A 13,802-nucleotide genomic window follows, 5' to 3' on the forward strand; every position below is an offset into this window, starting at 1 on the left:
ATGGCAGCTGAGCAACACTCTTAGTCTTTTTCGGTACTGTTTATATTTCAATAGGAAGAGTTGTCACGCCATGGAGCCGGAGGTGGTGGTGAACGTCGTGATGCTGTTGCAGTGCGCCAGAGCAGGATTGACAGTCTTCCTCATAAAAAAGAAGTCCCACCCCAAAGCAGATGAACACAGTACTTGGCCGATGGCCGACGGATAAAAGGAGCACACAGAGGAACAACAGGAAATAGTATGCTACAGCCAATAGAAATGGAGGAAAGGGAAGTGGCAAGCACACGAACCAATGAAAAGCGAGGGCGGGATGTAAGCCAATTTTAAGATTTATATTAAATACAATAGATTTCACAACTACAGTGCAACTGCTGTGAAGGCTAAACCTAAGAAGTGAGTTTTTAAATATGAGCAAACAAATATTCCTGGTCCTTCCCTGATGACAATGCTTTTAGTGAACTAGGAGGCAAGTCATGGGTCATGTGTACCCTACATGTGGGCTCGATTCGTACTATACATGGAGAAAACGTTTAGCTTGTTAAATCTAATAAAGTTTTCTGTAAGCAAACATGCTGAGCTCACATATTTGAAGATGCTCTGATATATGATAGTGAAGAAACAGGTGACTTTGAAATAAAATATTCACCCAGGGCCACACATGATTTGGGACCAGTTTTGGGTAAAAATACAGTTAGGGCAACTAGATTATTCACGTCACTGGGCTAGACGGTCTGGTAACCATTTTAGAAATTTGGGGGGTGCTGAACTGATTGATTTCACATCCTTATCAGAGCGTACCTCATGCCTCTGACAATACAGAGGACGTTTCTCAGAGACACTCGGCCTGTCTGAAATGTAATCACCCAGACGCTGACCTTCCCCATATGTGGTGGGCTTTTACACCCCTCCAGGTTTTTTTGGAGGATTTGTCACTGTTGATTTAACCCTTTTCACTGAGCACACAATTCATAACACAATGAAGACTGGAATACTGGGACTATACCAACACCCCAAAATACACAAGGCCATAACACAGTTTGTGAACTTACCTTTAATAATAGGTTGCTGATCTATCAATATGAAGTGGGAGGGTACTCCTCAAATGGTGAGCTGAATAGTCCAAATGGCTAAATAGTGAAAGTTTACACCTTCACAGAGAAGAGAGGGTGGGACTTAATAGCCAAAGCTGGGACACTATGCTCCAAGCACTTAAGCCCCGTAATAAAAATAAATAATGACTCATTCCCATGACGCCTCTTGCGATCATTTTATGTGAACTAACTGTGTGTAATACGTCTTTGTAGCTAGAGCATTACTTTAAAAAAGCCTACAGCTGGTGAGTTGGTGCCACACAACACTAATACAAATGTCTCTGAGTCACAACAAAGAACCACAGGAACTACTGGCACAACTGGCCGTTCACACTATACACAACTCCACTGCTATTAGACTCACCTATGATTTTGTAGCCTACGATTAGGTAGGGAGGGAGTTCCTTTTTTCCTTCTTGTTCATGTTTTGATGAAGAAATACAAAGCGAATGGCTGGATGTACAGCAATGTCAAATTGATTTGCCTATACTGTCATGTACACTATAATGTCATATTAGTACACATGGTTATGGCTTAAATCAGGGGGAGGGCCATCGAGAGAAGCCACTAGTCCCTCCCTCATCAACTGTATTAAATAGCATCATACTTTCTGCACATATTGTTCATGGAATGCTGTTCTTTAAAACACATTAGCTATAAAGATTGGTGTTAAAGTAGACCCAGAGTTTTCTCTTTGTTTAGGTCAGAAGGGCGAGTGTTAAATATTCAGAGGATGATAATCATATTCAAATCAGCCTTGACCCTGTTCCCCATGGGAAAAGTCCAGCCCGAACTGATAGGCCAGGTCCTCCCTGGACAGGAAACAAGCATCTGGGGACCGGTTTCAGGGTATCACCCTTCATCAGCCAGGCTAGCTTGAATCCAATGGCGCAGCGAGCAAGGGATCCACGTCTGGGCATACCCCTGCCACTTAGGGCGCACAAAGCAAAACATCACAAAACAAAATAAAATGATGGACAGAGTGTTGGAACTTTTCAAACGCTCAGCCCCAGTCACAGATCTGGGTTTAATCCATCGTTATTTTGCTCATCACGTCACCCCAGTTTGGACCCAACCATATGCAAATCAGTCTTGATCCTGTTCCCCATGGGAACAGTCCAGCCCGAACTGCTAGGCCAGGTCCTCCCTGGACAGGGGTGACATGGTGAGCAAAAGAACGATGGATTAAACGATGGATTAAACCCAGATCTGTGACTGGGGTGTATGTGTTTGCATTGTTCAGCACTCCGTCCATCATCCTTTTGTTTTGCTAAATTTGCCCTAAGTGGGAAGGATATGCCCAGACGTGGGTCCCGTGCTCACTGTGCCACTGGATTCAAGCTAGCCTGGCTGATGAAGGGTAATACCCTGAAACCGGTCCCAGGATGCTTGTTTCTGGTCCAGGGAGGACCTGGCCTGGTAGTTTGGGCTGGACTGTTCCCATGAGGAAAAGGGTCAAGACTGATTTGCATGTGGCTGGGTCCAAACTGGGGTAGAATGGTGAGCAAAAGAACGATGGATTAAACCCAGATCTGTGACTGTGGGGTGAGTGTTTGCATTGTTCAGCACTCCGTCCATCATCCTTTTGTGTTGATTCATAAGAAGCACCTCTCCTACAGTAAAACCGCTGGTTTTTACATTTTTACTGACTTAATAAATGTCTGAATCTATGTTTATTAGTACATTTGCTCCAAATATTGTGTTGAGACAGGCCCCGGTCTATCCTCAACACTGGTAATAAATAAGACATTCACTCATATATTATTATAATTTATATGCATGTACACCACATAGCGTTTTTTGTGAGCAAACTCATTCTCCAACTTATGAGAATTCACTGCAAGTGAAAAGTCATTTTCCTTTGTTAACCACATCAGTAAGACATGTAGGAAGTATAATGTAAAACTAAATTACGAACACAGAGCACACTGTTATAATTATAATTAATTTAGTTAAATACGCATCTACCTGATGGATAAGTAGCACGGCGTTCCTTTCCTTGTATCTTATTATTTCAAAGAGGCTGTAAAATACTTGTTCAAGTACATCCAAATCTGGTTCATTTGCAGACAAAAGGTTTAACACCAGGATACAGACTTCGGGAAATATTAAGATACAATGTGATTTATGGTCTTCAGCACCTGTGGGGTAATCGGAATGAACACTGCATCCAGTTTGAGTGATTCTCACGGACCCTGTAATATAAAAGGAATAAGCATTCAAATACAGTCAAATATAAAAAAAGAATTCCCTCAAAATTATCAATCTGAAATTTGCCTACGGTCCACTAAACACAATTGCACGTGCCATGGGTTTTACAGAACCACGTGTAAATATGGCCGGTAGCTTTTCCTCGGCCGTAACCTGAAAATATTGCGAGTCTAGTAGCAATCAACTTGCCAGACACAGAAGGAATACATTTTATTTATTTTTCGGTTACTAGAAAACGTGTCCCCAAAAGGTGTACACACACAAATTCTACAGTAGTTTTAAAAGGCTTTAATAATATAATAACGACTTGCTTTAGTGCAGAACAAATAAATATATGTAACTGCTGATGTAAACATTATGGTCAGTAAAACTAAAGACAATACATGTAAAACTAAACACACTGGCAACATATTTACTTTATAAATGTCAGGGCAAACGTTGAGTGAAATATATGTTAGAATATCTTCTTCTCTAGTCTTAGATAATATTTACATTAGCACCAAAATCTTACTTAAAACAAGAGCTATCCCAAATGGCCCAGACCACACATACTAGTTATTGCTAAGTGACTCCTTTTAGGGTGGTTACCACCAGCTTTTCAGGACTAACGTGCTGGTTATCTGGAACTCTAAAACCGGGATACTGCTATCCAGTGCCCAGTGTAGGTGTTCTGGCCAAAAGGTGATGGGAGGATGCTTGCAATAACTCGAACTACTAGCAATCGCTTGGGATAGCATTCCAAACCCTTGTTCTTTTTTGGCCACCATACCACCTCAGATTAGACCCAGCCATATGCAAATCTGTCTTGACCCTGCTCCAGTAGGAACAGTCCAGCTCAATATGGCAAGCAAGGTCCGCGCTATGCCGAAACACAAGCAACCCAAGACCAGTTTCGTCCTGACTGGCGCTCCTCAGATAGGTGTAGCTTGCTTCCAGTGGGACAGTCAGCAAGGGACCCATAACCAGATTGCCAGTGGTTAGATTAATTGCAAGCATCCTCTTATCAGCTTTTGTGTGTTTGCTGTGCCACCTTAAGTGGCCAAGGGTATGTTGAGACCTGTATCCCTTGTTCATTGTGCCACTAGAACCAAGCTACACCTGACTACAGAGAGCTCCAATCAAGGCAGCACTGGTCTTGAGCTGCTTGTGTTCCGGTTCATAGAGGACGTGGCTTGGAAGTTTGGGCCAGGCTGGGCAGTTCCCTCTGGAGCAGGATCAAGAGTGGTGTGGATATAGCTGGGTCTAATCTGAAGTAGCATGGCGGGCGAAAGAACAATGGGTTGGAATGCTACCCTGAGAGATTTCCAGTGGTCAGCTTTATTGCAAGCATCCTTCCAATACCGTCTGTGTTGATTTGCCACCCTAATAGGCCAAGGGTATGCCCAAAATGAGCCCCTTGCACACTGTGCCACTGAAACCAAGCTACACCTAACTGAAGAGCCCAATCAGGGCAAAACTGGTCTTGAGTTGCTTGTTTTCAGTTCAGAGAGGACCTGCGTTGACAGCTCGGGCTGGACTGTTCTTATTGGAGTAGAATCAAAACTGATTTGCATACATAAGGTCTTTGATGGAGAGGAACTTGCACATACCCAGATACCTATGGCAAACCATTCAGAACCCCCTTGCTAGACCCAAAGAAGGCCTTTCTGGAGGCTTGGGACATGGCCACGACCTATGTGGAACGATAGGGAACACAGATATGACAGATGTGAAAACTCTCTGGGATTCAAACCTGGGACCTGAAAAGGATATCAACCATGGGAATTTATTTAACGAGGAAGGGATGGAGCCCTTCCAAAAATTACAAGAAAAATACCAACTACACCATACTCAACTTTTAAAATACTTACAAGCGATACATGCCAAACTGGTGGAAGCTCTAAAGTGTGAAACTAGATCTCACTAATATCTTTTCTTCACTTATAAGAATATGATATACACCTGAAAAAAAACAGTGTGCCTAAAGGTAGCTGCCTCCTCTTCACAGGTGTACAGAGCCCCTTAAAGTAAAAGGTAAACACTGTCCATGTGGATCCAATGTAAGCCCCATCCCTTTTTTTTTTAACGTTTTGACGAGCTCTGTTGCAATAAACCACACACACTCGCCCTTGCCCCTCTCACTGAGAAACATCCCTTTTTATTGCGTGCAAATGCCATTTCGTACCTCCCTCACAGGCAGCTGTAAAGGTGAGAGGCCAGAAAAAGGAACAGATCGAGGACCTCATGAGCTTACTGAATTTTGGGGGAGGTAAACAAGAGGCCGGACTCAGATTCTAGCCACTATGCCCACAGCTAAATCCTGAAATAAAGAGATTCGTCCCTGGAATTGCAAATACCTTCATGGCCGCAACTGGGGCAAGGTTTTGACTGGTTCAGGTTTCATTACGAGCTCCTCTGTGAAAAGGCCCAGTTATCAGATCCAAAGAAAACAGGCTATTGGAATGGTATGGAGAGGTATTTGCCCCCTTCGGAGTTAACACTCTCCTGTGGAAACATCCCCTCTCATAATGAGTATCCTGTTGTGCAGGAAAAGGGCCATCAAAAGGCTAGGAGCTGCTGTGTCACAGATACCAAAAAACAGAAAATAGAAGATAAAGATTTAAAAAGATAAAATACAGTAGAACTAATGCGTTGAAACCATGCTGAGCATAACTCCATGTTAACATTTCGGAGGTTTAGGATGAGAACAAGCCATCAGATCTTGCTTCTTCGTAAGAGAAGGCAATTTTAGGCCCTCCTTCATTTAACACATCTTACTGACCTGGGTACTGTTCACTTACAAAGATCTGGGAATACTGTCCCAAGCACAAAAGGTTTATGACAATCTTATTATTCATTCCTCAGAAGATTAATGTGTATAAATGAAATGCAGTGTGCAGTTCTGTCATTTACCCTGAAAATATGCAAAACGTGCCTCCTTATGAAATTGCGTTATATCTGTTTTTGGCAAAATATAACCATTTACTCTCTTCAGGGAGCGATTGATTTCAGCGATCTCTAGGATCCCATCAAGCAAATATTGCGCAGACGATGATTTTAGGGCATGGGTACTCGCAAACATTTGGCCAGGGGCCACAAAGTGTGGTCTGTGGTGTGGCCGAGGGCTGCATTGATGCCAGCATGGTGGGAGTGGGGGCTTATGAGGGGAGAGATTAAGGTGGGCATATGGGAAACAAATCATATATGTGACATGGTCAGTGAATCATGGAAATGTTTTGAGGGTTTCATTCCATCCGGCCTTCTAAATTAAGCCAATAGAACAGCCATAGATTTGACATAGTACTGTGTTATGCAGTATCTGAAACACTATCACTCCATCGCAGTTCAGGGTAAGCATGCTATTGCTGCCTTGGGAGATTCAAGTATAAAAGGAAGTATCTTGATTATTGAATTGAAATGAAATAAAATTGCACAATGTGAAACCAGAAAACCTGGGATCAATCCTGGCTTCCCCACTTGACCAAACTGTGTGATCCTAGACAATTGTCTAATTTCACTTTGCCAACTTTTTCTTCAATATGATATATAAGAGCACCCTGAAATAGATGAGTTGACGATACATACATTACAAAACCTGCCCTTGTGTTTGATTGAATACATTTTAATGTTCACGTATAATAACAAACTACACAACCCAGACGATTCTTGTGACCACTGACTTGCCTTTTAGTTTACTATTGGCATTATTGTCAGGATCGGAAGAGGGATGAATATTTCTACATTTTTTTTTTTTTTAACTAACAGCTTCTGAAAGCACTGATATATTCTGATGTACTAAGGTTGAACATTTATTCATGTTAATGAAGTACACATTTGTAAAATTTTGAGCAGACACTCATAGCTTTACATTTGTTGCAAAATGTGTTAAAAAATGAACATGCTCCTAAAGCTGAGTGGTGCAGGACACCTTATTTGCTGCTTCTCTTTTAGTTCAGTTAGTGTAAATAACAGCTTTCCGTTTAACGTTTTTCTGAATGTGCCGTACTTTGAGTATTATTGTTCTAGAGGTACAATACTACCGTTTCCTGATCTGATATTTTCATTTTCTTCTGGTGGTGTATGGAAGTGTAACGTGGAGGGGGGAACCTAATGTTAATAAAGAATTTTGTGAAAAGCAAGGTTTATCAAGCCATTCAGAACGTGTAGCCCTGAATTATTTAAAACATTAAAGAAATAAAGAATGCACCATATCTCTTAGTGCCCCTAAATATGTTCAACCCCAACTTCTATTTGGGTGAGCTCAGTTTTTGGGGTGTTTATGACGGTGCAGTACTGAACTCTGGAGAACAGGACCTATCAATGTGTCAGAGATGTGTTTACACTACATTCATATACAATACTTGGTCAAGCAACTGTCGAAATATGTATGCAAGAAAGGAAAAGAAAATGCAGTGCTCACAGGTGAGTGAAGTGGGCGCGTTGTGTGCGCAGAGGAGTTCAAGAAGTGAAGACTTTCAATACCTTTCAAATCCCCTTGATTTTCAACTAGTTAGGCTTAACATGAATTGGGTCAACAAGAAATGTGGTAATTTTTTCGTTTTCATAATTAAGGCGCCAAGAAGTCGTCATGTGCTCCATGAAACGCTATATAGATGTCATAAAACAGTTCCCTTTTTAATAATATTTGATAATAAACGTTATAATCAAAAAATGAGATTACATACTGGGCAGCAGATGAGTTTAAAATCATTTCATCCATCTTCTGAGGAACAAAAAAGGGCCATAGAGAAAATGAACTTGTCCTTGAAACAAGACAAATGTATTGCTGACCCACCAAAATTCTCCAAACAAAACAATTAACTGACTCTCCAGCAGGATTCACGCTCATAAAAAAGCGGCAATCTTTCCCCTGCCTGTAACCCAAAGCAAGGGAAGCCAAGATCATGTCACTCGAAGCGGAAAGGAACAGGAAATGTAATAGCAATGAAAGGGGGGCTACTAGAAAGAAGGGGGGAAGCCCGGCACACATAAAACATACACTACGAACACACTTAAGCGCAGAGAAACAAACACGCGTGACACACAAGCACGGGCAGGCACGTACACTCTTGTCTGATTACACAATAGACACAACAGTCCACACAGATGTAGACCCACACAAAGGTTGATCTTGATTAGCAGCTGACCTAGGACAGGATACAACTATTCAGATTTAATTTTTGCAGTTTAATGTAGCGTGCATTTGACCTGGAGGTATTGAACAGTTTTATATGATCACCAGTTACATTGTACAAGGACATTTTTTTTTTTTTTTTTTTTAAGTCACAGGGTGATTAAGGGCCAGATGGACGATACGATTTTGTGGTTGCAAAAAGCGAAAATCGCCGTTTGCAACTGCAAAATGGCCTTTTACAGTGTACCATCCCTATTTTGCGAGTCGGTAACCAGTTACTGACTCTCAAAATAGGGATTGTGACGAATAAGGAAGGGGCATCCCTTCTTAAATGCAACTCGCAGGGGGATGTATGAGTGCTTTGTGACCGTGACTGCGGTCCCAAAACAATTGCAGTTAATACCAATTTCAAACTGGTGGTTACCCATTCGCAAATGGGAGGGGCCCCCCCATCAGCGCAGGCAATTTTCCCACCAACCACTGCCTACTCTGAAAAGATGAAAAGAAAACTTTTCATTTTTGAAATGCATCCCGTTTTCCTTTAAGGAAAACGGGCTGCATTTAAAAAAAAAAAAAAAAAAAAACTGCTTTATTGAAAACCAGTCAAAGACATGGTAGTCTGCTGACCCCCAGCAAGCCACCATCCCTTGAGTGCGGCCACTTCCAAATGGGTTGCAAATTGAGTTCTGCCTCATGAATATTCATGAGGGAGGTCCTTTGAGATTTATTTGGGAATCGCAAACAGTGTGGTTAACACTGTTGTACATTTTGCTTTGAGATTCACAAATGGATCACAAGCTGCGAGTCGCAAAACAAGAGGTCGTACATCTGACCCTAAGTAATTTGTCTGTTAAAATAGGATGTTGAGCCAACGTCAAGACTTGAACCTGGCTCCTCATTTCCAAAGAGAGCAATTATGGCTGTAACGCCACATCCTATACCATTTAAAGCTACTGTCCAAAGGAGTGTCCACAACTTCCGTAGCAGCTTTTCCACTTTACTATGGAGGGCACCCGATGCACTGCTGTCAGTTTCTTTTCATGACTTTCCACACCAGAAACATAGAGCCATAAAGAAACTGACAACTGAAGCGTCAAAACTAAGGCCCTGAAAGGGGAGTCCCTTCCCCTAGAAATCAGTTTGCAGAGCGGGGAGGATGGGTGGGTCGGTAAGGAATCTGCCGCTAGATATTATCTGTAACAGATAAGGCGTTACTGACAGTAAGTAAGTTGTTCCTCTGATAAGAGACAGAGCTGCAGATCCCTTACACCTTTGAATAGGTACCCAAGCAATACCATTCCCAGAGGTGGGTCTGAGAACCAAGTTCATGCTAGAAAATCTGCAGGAACGAGCGGGCAAAGTACCCATCCCTACTGACCTGACTGTCCAGCCAGAAGTGTTTGGTAAACATGTGCAGAGATGCCCACACTGGAGCCTGAAAGACATCAAGGACTGCAACTCTGCATGCCAACACAGTGGTTGCAGCTTTAGCTGGGTAGAATGAGCACTCAAACCCCCAGGGTCTTGCTTTTTGGCTGGTGCGTAGAAGATTTTAATGCAGAGTACGACCCATATGGAGATGGTCCGCTTCTGCACTTACTGACCTTTCTTCACACCTACATAACCTACAAAGAGTTGGTAATCCACCCGCAACTCTTTTGTATGGTCAAGGTATAAAGCCAATGTTCACTTTGCGTCCAGGCAGTGGAGTCTCTCCTCTTCCTTAAAAAGGTGTGGGGGTGGGTAAAAAAAAAAATAGGCAAGGTGATGGATTGGTCTACATGAAAAAGAGCACAACCACTTTTGGTCCTAGTGCGAAGCACCACTTTGTCAGGTTAGATAGAAAAGTAGGGTGGCTTATATGACAATGCCTGCAGCTCACTCGTCCTGCTGGCAAATGTAATGGCCACAAGGAAGGCTGTCTTTAAAGTGAGAAGCCTGAGAGGACAAATGCGGAAAGGCTCGAAAGGAGCGCACATCAGAAAGGTCAAAACCAAATTCAGATCCCACTGGTGCATAATGAATGGGTATAGAGGAAAAAGAAGGGTAAGGCCTATAAGAAACCTATGTACAATAGGGTACATATACAAAGAAGGTTGATCAGGCAACCTTAAGGAAGTAGAAATAGCAGACAACCTTTAAGAGTGCTCACAGCAGAGCTGTGCTGGACCAGAGAAAGGATGAACAACAGGACCTCAGAGAGAGGGGTAGAAAGGGAGTCAACAGACTTGTCTGTGCACTATGCTACAACTTTCTTCCAACGACAGACATATATCATTTTGGTGGAGGGATGCCTGGCTAATAATACGTTACAGACTTCATGAGGAAGGTCAAAGGCTATCAATGTTCACCACTCAATCTCCATGCAAGAAGGTGGAGAGCAGACAGGTTCTGGTGCAGATCCTTTTCCTGCTGCTGCAACAGAAGATCCTACCGAAGGGGCTTTTTGATCAGAGGATCGATGGACATGCTCAGGAGCTCAGGATACCAGACTATGCGTGCCCAGTCCGGTGCCACAAGGATTACTTGGGCCCGGTCATTCTTGATCTTCTTGATAATTCTAGGCAGGAGTGATGTGTGGAAAGGCATACAGAAGGCCTAAGTTCCACCAAGACTAAAAGCGTCTCTGAGAAACTCCAACTTGCAAAACTGCTGACATTGCACATTCTCAGTGAAGGCAAACAGATCTTACCAAGGCTGTTGCCACTGCTGACAGAGACCTTGCACCACCTCTGGATGAGACACCATTTGTGATCTGCTAGGTATTTTTGGCTGAGTTTGTCCACTACCGCCTTCAGAGAGCCCACCAGATGTTGGACCATCAGGGATATCTCCTACTATTCCAGCCACATCCAGAGACGCAGTCTCTATTGACAAAGGTCCATGACCCCCTACCCTGTCTTGCTTGTTGCAGTACCACATGGAGCTGGTGTTGTCTGAACACCTGCCCCATCTTTCCCTTGACAGAGGGAAAAAATGGGTTTAATGCTAGCCGGATCACATGGAGCGCCAGAAGATTAACCTGGATTCCAGTTTCCAGCAGGGAGCCATGAGGTTCAGCAGCCTCACAGTCATTCTCAATGAAATTCAGGATAGTGGCTGAAACATCGGTATCATAGCCTGAATATCCTGGATTTTTCACTCAGGAGGATAAGCCAGAAACTGCACTGTGTCCAGAACAGCTCTGAAGAAAGGAAGCATCTGGCAGGGAGTGGTGTGACTTTGGCACATTTATAGTGAACCCCAGCGAATGCAAGAGGTCCGCTGTAATCTGGAGGTCAGAGGCGACAACCTGGGGCGAGCACGCCCTTAACAGCCTGTCGTCAAGACATGGGCAGATGAGATGCAGCCACCACCATCACCTTGGTGAACACCCAAGGGAAGCCGGTAAAGCCAAAGGGGAGCACGTTAAACTGAAAGTGCTTGTGGCCTACCATGAACCGCAAGTAACATCTGCGGGTAGGCAGGATGGGGATTTGAAAATAAGCGTCCTGCAAGTCCAACGCTACCATCCAGTTTCCTGGGTCCAGAGCAGATGGAATGTGAGACAGAGTGAAGATCTTAAACTTCTTCTTGAGGAAGAGAGTGAGGGATCAAAGGTCAAAAGATAGGGAAAAGATCCTTGTCCCTTTTGGGGACCAAAAAGTAGCGAGAATAGCAACCACAGCCTACTTCTAGCACAGTAACCCTCTCTATGGCTCCCTTGGTCACGAGAGCAATTGCTTCCTTGTAGAGAAGGAGCAAATTATCCTCTGTCATTCAATCACAGGACTGTGGCATGGATGGAGGGGTAGCACCCTGGGAGTACCTCCAAAACCCACCTGTCTGATATGATGGAATGCCAGCGGAGCAGAAGATGGTGAATCCTGCCGCCAGCTGGTCCATGGTGGGGGAAGAGTCAGACTACCAAGGTTTAGAGCAGTGGTTCCCAAATTCTTGACTCTTGAGCACCCCCACTAAATCACTACTGGAAGTTAGGGGCCCCCAAGCAATTTGTCTGATTTAAATTTCAAACATTAAAACAGTAATTCATACAAAAATACACAAACAAGTACACACAAAACAAACACTGAAATTACTAATGATATAATTTTATATTGAAAAAATATGCAAAAATCTAAAAATGTTAATGGGAAGGTTGGCGCTGTATCTCGGCGACTAACGTTTCAATGTTTGGTTTTATTTAGGAAAACTGAATCCTCAGATCAGATTCTACATTTCCCCAAGCAATTTTTTTTAAATTTCTTTTAGGTACATAAGATCCGAGGAAGTTTTTTCACATAAATAGGTGGTGGAGAAAGGAAGTAATACCATAAGGGCCTCTCATATCTCCAAATGTAATTAATTCGTTTTATACCACCTCTCATACTGGTGTAGGGTTTTGGGGCACTTTACAGGGATTACAAGGTGTAGGATTCACGTCATCCATATTGTTAGGCATTTTTTTTAGGAGTGCTTGGTCTGGAGAAGCACAAACTCAGGATTCAGAGGATAACACAGAGGTTTGATTCGACTTTATTAATAAAAATGTATTTCTACTCAAGCAAACCTTTTTTTTAGCAGCATAAGGATAATGAAAGACTGGGAAAAAAACATAACTTTCAAATTTGTGCCATGCAGTTTGCAAGCAGCTGTTTGATAACAATTTAACCATAAATAGAGAAGGTCCAAATTTCCTTCCTGTAAGAATGCCCATAAAAAGGGTAAACATTTGTGGTTGGGAACTCAGGTAGGGGTATGGACCAGTAATCCCCTAGGGAAGCAAGAGTCTGTAAATACTAGAAATGAGAACCCACTTGATTCATGGTGGAAAAGTAGACTTACTTATTGCAAGTTTCCTCACATTTCAGTTCTGCAATTTGCAAGGAGCCACATATTTCCTATCACTCTGAGTTCTCCCTTGTCCCCTGATAAGAACGGTACCCCACTTGAATGGGTAGGTCACAAGACTATGACACAAAAGCCCTAAAGCACTACACTGAGAGATAAGCAATCAGGGTAGCTGTAGCAATTAGGGCCATGCTGTGGTACCATCAGTGCAAACCTACACACCAAAGAAATTTTTGCAACCTAGACAAACCTCAAACTGTGCCTGAAATCACACATTTTCCTTACACTCCTGTGATAGAAGCTTCCGTAATGTGCAGCAATCCACAAAAATCCTACTACCTAGTGCTAACCCACTTGTGTGATAAAAACAATGTTCCTCCCTGTAATCAGTACTGTGGATTTCTCCCAGTCAGCCTGCATAGTCTACAGTTTTGCGTCTTCTGCCTACTGGAAGACATCCTCTGCATAATAAAATATTCTCTTTCCTTCCCCTGCTCTGAAGGTATGTACGCCAAAAATGCTGCACTCTCCCAAAAGACCAATGGCCCAATCTCCATCGA

The 13,802-nt window shown here is 42.9% G+C and overlaps 1 protein-coding gene across 1 annotated transcript in view; it reads right to left on the reverse strand.

Moving 5' to 3' along the window:
• Nucleotides 1-13,802, reverse strand: part of LYST (lysosomal trafficking regulator) — a 2,674,875-nt gene that overhangs the window by 2,196,241 nt on the left and 464,832 nt on the right. The window contains 1 exon segment of the mRNA XM_069234946.1: nt 3,057-3,283. Within this exon segment, the coding sequence (XP_069091047.1) occupies nt 3,057-3,283 (227 nt within the window).

The sequence above is a fragment of the Pleurodeles waltl genome, chromosome 5 (genome assembly GCF_031143425.1).
Source record: "Pleurodeles waltl isolate 20211129_DDA chromosome 5, aPleWal1.hap1.20221129, whole genome shotgun sequence".
Classification (NCBI taxonomy): domain Eukaryota; kingdom Metazoa; phylum Chordata; class Amphibia; order Caudata; family Salamandridae; genus Pleurodeles; species Pleurodeles waltl.